We start from the raw sequence: 6,329 nt of genomic DNA, 5'->3' as shown, positions 1-6,329 counted from the left end.
AAACACTCCCCACAAAACCAGGTCACAACCCCTGCCCGACCTTTCATGGACCCTCCCCACTACTTGTGGGGGGTTTATTATTAGTTTTTAATTACAAGTTTCCCTCAGCACCGAGCTTTGTGCGAAGCTCTGAGGGCGGCGATACCCCTGGGGGTCCCACAGGGGGTCCTGCTGCCGCCCCTCCGCTGTTTCCAGCCCCAGGGCTGCACCCTACGGGTCTGTCCGTGTTTTTCCATCTCTTTCCATGACTCTTCACGTCTCTCCCTCCCTGTGCTCCCTCGCACCCCGCTCCTCCCCCGGCCCCCCCGGTTACCTCAGCCGGGCGGGGCGCGGGCGCGGGACTCGAACCGGTGGCTCCGAGGGCAGTGAGGGGTTGCGGGGCGCCCGCCGGCCGATGCCCCGCCAGGCCCCGCCCACCCGCGGCGCGCGCAGCCAATCACTCGCGGCTACCTCCCGCCTCCCGTGCGGCACCCCCCCAGCCGATGTCCCGCCCCCGCGCTCCGCTCAGCCAATAGGCAGCGAGATAATCTAATAGACACCTAAACTGTTCAATAGGAGCTGTCTCCCCGTGGGAGGGCGCGGCACGCGCTGAGGGGCGTGGTCTATGAGGGGGCGTGGCAGAGAGCGGGTATATAAGGAGGCACTGCGGCCGCCGCTGCCATTTTGTGTAGCTGCGCCTGGGGAGAGGGGGCGGAGGCGGCGGAGGGTTTCGGGGTTCGGACCAGAGCGGCCGGATGGTGAAATCCTCCCTGCAACGGATACTCAACAGTCACTGCTTCGCTAGAGAGAAAGAGGGGAATAAAAGCACCATCATGCCCGCTGTGCTGAGCCTCAGTACCGGACAGAGCAGGTGAGGCGCCGCGGCCTCCCTCAACCTCGCACCGCTGAGCACTCGCTGCCTCCTTCCTCTTCCTCATCCTCGTTGTCGCCTCCCTGGTGGCCGGAGAGGGGCGGGGGGCGCTGCGTGGCCAGAGGGGGAGGGGCGGCCTGGCCCCCGCCGCGCGGGGAAAGGCGGTAGGGGAGGGTGGAAAAACCACAAAAAAAATGTGTTTTTGAGGCCCCAGAGCTGTCCCGGCCCTGGAGGGACCCCTGAGGGCATCTCCGGGCTGGGAGAGGCTGGGGCAGGAGCTGTGCTGGGGAGGGGGGGCGCCCGAGGGGAGAACAACAATTAGGCAAAGATATCGAAGGATTGAAGGCTGTTATCCCCTTATGTAACCCTGGATACTCCGCAAAACTAATCGAGGGTAAGAGTGTTACGAGAGCTGTTGGTTAAAAAACTCAACCGAAAGATTAAACACTCCCCTCCAGGTGCTGGGAAGAAAGAAAATACCTGAATTAAGGTGGCTGGTGTGGAGTGGTGGATGCTCAGGACATCAATCTGCCCTTTCCACCTCGTGTATAAACCGTGGAAGGAGTTTTTTTAACCGTTTTTATATTTAACTGCGAGCTAAAGATGTTTTTTTTTCTCCCCAAGTGCACGTAAACATCACTAAAACATATTTGTGGCTGCAAACCTTCCTTGTGCACCACCTTCTTGGGCAGAAAGGTGAAAATGTTATAAATTGTCACAGCACACCTTTGGAAAAGGTTTTTAAAGGTTTATTTGTAAGGGAAATTAGAATGTACAGTTCACAGTTATTCTCAGATAAAAATAAATAATATTTGTACTAAAGAAAAATGTCTTTTTCAAAGAGCTTAAAATGATGGATTGGAGGCTAATTAACGCATTCCATTAGCGTAGATTTTTTTATTTTTAATAAAACTTCGTAATTGTTGTGCTTGCTTCACATTAAAATCTAAATATAGTTTACCTTCCAGTACATAATATTTAACCTCTCTGCCCATTCCCAGCCTTTCTAATACGGATTATTCATCACAAGTTTCAAGCTTATTAAACAACAAAAAAAATAAAAAAAAAGGGGAAAAAAACCCCCAAAAACCCCAAACCAATCCAAACCCCGCAGCTCGGGTGCGAAGTGTGCAAAATGGTGGATTATTTTGTAGCTGTTTATTCGGATTTGCAAATGGCTGCAGTGGCTGCTGCTGGCACCCGGAGACAGGACGATTGTGAAAATTCCCCCAAGGGCCTCGATTGCTGCATCTGCTGAGATGACGCAACTCAAGAGTGGAGCCTGCGGGTGAAGGATGGTGCAGAGGGAGGGGCCAGCGCTGCTCTGCCACGGGAGGAGTGAAAACAGCCTTGAAAAGGATGGGGAGAAACTTAAACATATTCCCCGCATCTTCAAAAATACAGTATTTTTCTCCTCCAGTGCTGAGCCTTGTGGCATCGCTCTGAGGAATTCAGTGGGAAGAGGTTTGGAGGTGTTTTTGGAGGTTTTTGCGGAGGTTCAGGTGTGGTTTCAGCTCAAGCTGAAAATACTGGAGGTGGAGATGATTCCCTGGAATTGCCTGGCCTCCAGCTGGGAAGGTCTGGTAGTGAGTATCCCAGGGAAAAGTGATCCCTGCCCTGCTGGGCTGGGGGTTTGTGCTGCCTGAGAACAAGGAGGGCAGAAAACAGCACATTGCTGCAGAAAGGTTCATCTGTGAGGTCAGATCAGGCCTGCCCTGGCACAGAAACACACCTGGCTCACTCAGCCAGAGTATTTTCCATCTCCAAATGAGTCTTCACTCAAAATACTGCAGTGGCAGCTCCCTGGGCACTGTCCCTGCCCCTGGTGTGGAGCTCCCTTTGTCCTCCCACTGTAAGTGGGAGGAGTCCTGTGGCCTAGGTTTGTTTTGTTTTTAACAGTTTAAATCCTGGAAGTCCCAGGGCTTTGTCCAAGCCTCCCTGCCTGTCTAACCATGCTCTTTTCAGTTCCAGGGTTCCCTTCAATTGCTGTAGTAACCTGGGTCCGGGGCCTCGGTGGTGCTCCTGATGTCCCTCACCCACCCCTGAAGATCCCAGGTGGGCGAGGGAATAGTCAGAGGGATCACAATCTTTCAGCTAATTTATTTTATTCGGTGAGTATGGGGAGCAAACAGCTCGTGGTGAGCTTGACAGCATTCCCTGGCTCAATCCCTGCTCCAAAAATGAATGGAAAAATAACTCTGCCTTTCTCCCTGCTGCAGGATAATAGGCTGAATGTCACAGAAGAACTAACACCTAACAACAGGACAAGAATTCTCAATGTCCAGTCAAGGCTTACAGATGCCAAACACATCAGTTGGAGAGCAGTGCTGAACAACAGCAACCTCTACATTGAAATTCCCAGTGGTGCTCTGCCTGAGGGGAGCAAGGACAGGTGGGCCAGGGAAAACTTGGCTGTGGATTAACGTGAGGCCTCTCAGTGGGGTGGGAGAACACTTTGCTCTTTGTATTTTGAAAGCTTAATTTTGGTACTTGAGGCTCTCTTGTGAGCCTGGTTTCAGGGCTGCAGGCAGAACCTGCCCAGGGTCTGGGATTTTTTTAGGCACTGAGAATTCCAGGCTGGTTTGAGTCTGTCACTGCAGCTCCTTGGCTGTGTCACCAACACTTTTTCTGTGCCACTGAGGACTCCTGCCCTTGAGTTCTGCCTGGGGTTCAGGGATCTGGTGGTGTGAGGCTCCAGCCTGTGGGGAATCCTTATCTGAAGAAGCACTTGCTGCCAGAGCGCTGGGAGTGTTGGGACAATGCTCAGGGTGGGATTGTTGTGGTGCCTGTGCAGGGCCAGGATGATCCCTGTGGGTCCCTCCCATCCCAGGACATTCCCTGTTCCATGGACACTGAACCCCTGGTGTTTCTCTTGCAGTTTTGCAGTTCTTCTCGAGTTTGCTGAAGAACAGCTCCGAGTTGAGCACGTTTTCATCTGTTTCCACAAGAACAGAGATGACAGAGGTGGGTGTTCCCTGTGCCTCCAGAGACACAAAATGACTTTTGGTGGCAATTTAAGGGTTTTTTCCAGTATCCCATGGGTGAAACCTGTCTCCTTCTTTATTTTCTAGCTGCACTGCTCCGTACTTTCAGCTTTTTGGGCTTTGAGATTGTGAGACCAGGGCATCCCCTTGTCCCCAAGAGACCAGATGCTTGCTTCATGGCCTACACGTTTGAAAGAGACTCAGCAGAAGAAGATTAGATTGCAATGTTTGCCTCTTTAGAGCTTTCTTGTTGTCTATAAAGATGATTCTGTAGAAATTTTGTCAACATCTTATTCCAGTCTATCTTAACTCTTGTACGAAACTTTGTGTGACCCAGCTGCTTTGGTGGTGAGATGTTGAAAATTTCAGACTCCACATCTTTCTCTGGATTTTGTGCGCATGTTGTGGTTGTGCAAAAATAAATGCTCCCTCCAAATTTAGCAGTATATTTCTTGAAGTTTAATATTGTGTTTGTGATACTGAAGTATTTGCTTTAATTCTAAATAAAAATTTATATTTTACTTTTTATTGCTGGTTTTAAGCTGTTTAAAGACTTGCACTCTTGAAGAGGTGGCTCTGGAACTGCCCCAACCATTAAAGTTGCAGGTGTGGAAAGGCTTTGCTCGTTCTTTGCTTGACTGGAACTCATGGATGTGCTCTGACAGGGCTTGGAATAATCCAGCAATCCTGGAAAAGTCTACTTCTAATGAATAATTAGCAGGTGTGGTAATTAGGACCAGTGCTTCCCTGCTCTGCCAGTGTTTTGTAGGATATTCAGTGTGATTTGGTTGGGAAGTCTCAAGTGGAACGTGATCACCTCAGCCCATGGCTGCTTTAAATACCAAATATGCAACTTGAATACCTGGAATTTCAGTGTTCCCGTAAGTGCAGCCTTTGCAGTGTGTGCAGGGTGACTGCAGGAATTGTGAGCTGGGAAGGTCAGTGGTGTCACTGAGGCTTCCTGGGGGGGCAGATTGTGGTTGAAGGGTGAGGAGGGGGTTGTGCTCGGGCTCCACAGATGCCCCTTGGTGTTTGGATGGTGAGCAGAAGGGGAAAGAGCTCCTTGTGGTGCTGGAATTAACAAACCTTGAACTGAACTTACAAGGAAGTCTCCAAAGGGGCTGATTTAAAGTGTGGTATTTCCAGGGTTTTTGGTACTTGCAGGCTTGTTTGGCACTGCTGGAGCTGATGAATCTTTATAAAACCTTGGAGCAGGGAATCCCTGGGCTGGGTTTATTTCACCAGGGGGTTCTGCTGGGTGTGGATCAAGTCCCTGAGTGGGGCCTTAGGAGATGTGAGTGCTGTGAACTGTGTGAGGGCATAAAGCTTCCCCCAGAGCCCTTCCCTGGGCTCAGCAGTGCTGGAATCCCGTGGAATACACTGAAATATTCCCTGAAACGCCTCGGGGATGCAGCACAGAGTAACCTGTGGGTGTGTGAGCAGTGATGTGGTGCAAATTGGGGGATCCTGCTGGGCTCTTTAATTGGCTCTTCCCAATTCTCTCGTGGCCCCACAGTTGTCCTCCTCCTGGAGGGATTTTTGGAAGGTCAGTGACAGGACTCTGGGAAACTGAATGAAGCTGAGCTGGGGGAGGTTTGGGATGGATCTCAGGGCAAGGTTCTTCCCCCCGAGGGTGCTGGCACTGCCCAGGCTCCCCAGGGAATGGGCCCGGCCCCAAGGCTGCCAGAGCTCCAGGAGCGTTTGGACAGCGCTCTCAGGGATGCTCAGGGTGGGGTTGTTGGGGGGTCTGGGCAGGGCCAGGGGCTGCACTGATGATCCCTGTGGGTCCCTCCCTGCTCAGGATGTTCCAGGATTTCATCGTGGTGACATGACCAAGGGTGGGTGTCCTTGTTTTGCTCCACAGGCTGGCACAGGTCTAAACTTCCTGCGCTGGTTATCTGGAAAAATCAATTTTCCTCTGCAGTGTGGTACCTGTGCCATGCTCTGCTCTCTGTGTGGAAAGTGCCTGGCTCTGCCTCCATGGGATGTTTTGCTGAATTTGGATATTCCTGGCAGGAGGGGAGGGAGTCACCCATGCTGGAAATCAGAACAGGGCTGCTGTGGGTCTGTGGATCTGTCAGCCAGGCTGGGCTGGTCCTGCAGGAGCCACGGGAGCTGTTTGGCTTTGTCTCCCTGCATGAGGGGCTATGCCATGGCCTTTACTGTGCTCTGGTAGCCACGGCAAATACTGCAGGAGAGACAGGGACAGCAGGGCTGGGCCCTCCCAGGGCCCCCAGTGCTGGCCTGAGAGCCTGGAATGAGATGTGAACCCCACTTTGGTGCCAGGGTCTGTGGGGTCCAGCCTGGGCACGGAGGCTGCACTGGAGGATTGGGGTGCTGCTCCAGGTGGGAGCAAACCAACCCGGGAGCTGGGACTGAGATGCTCTCTGCAGCTTGAGAGGGTCCCAGCTCTGCATTATTTTTGGTTTTTGGAGCTCAGGGACTCCTAGGAGGGAGGAATCCTCCACTCCAGCCATGCCCCAGGCTCTGGTGAT

At 52.3% G+C, this 6,329-nt stretch overlaps 1 protein-coding gene across 1 annotated transcript; it reads left to right on the top strand.

Moving 5' to 3' along the window:
* Positions 1–665: 665 nt before the first annotated feature.
* Positions 666–4,449, top strand: OAZ1 (ornithine decarboxylase antizyme 1). The gene is given in 6 exon segments (XM_058858323.1): positions 666–850; positions 2,816–2,873; positions 2,875–2,961; positions 3,070–3,242; positions 3,729–3,814; positions 3,922–4,449. Coding segments are annotated over 6 exon segments (651 nt in total). The 5' UTR covers positions 666–734; the 3' UTR covers positions 4,053–4,449.
* The last annotated feature ends 1,880 nt before the right edge of the window (positions 4,450–6,329 follow it).

This window comes from Poecile atricapillus, chromosome 28 (genome assembly GCF_030490865.1).
Source record: "Poecile atricapillus isolate bPoeAtr1 chromosome 28, bPoeAtr1.hap1, whole genome shotgun sequence".
Lineage (NCBI taxonomy): Eukaryota > Metazoa > Chordata > Aves > Passeriformes > Paridae > Poecile > Poecile atricapillus.
Note: the sequence above shows the minus strand (reverse complement) of the source record. Positions and strands in the feature narration are given on the sequence as shown.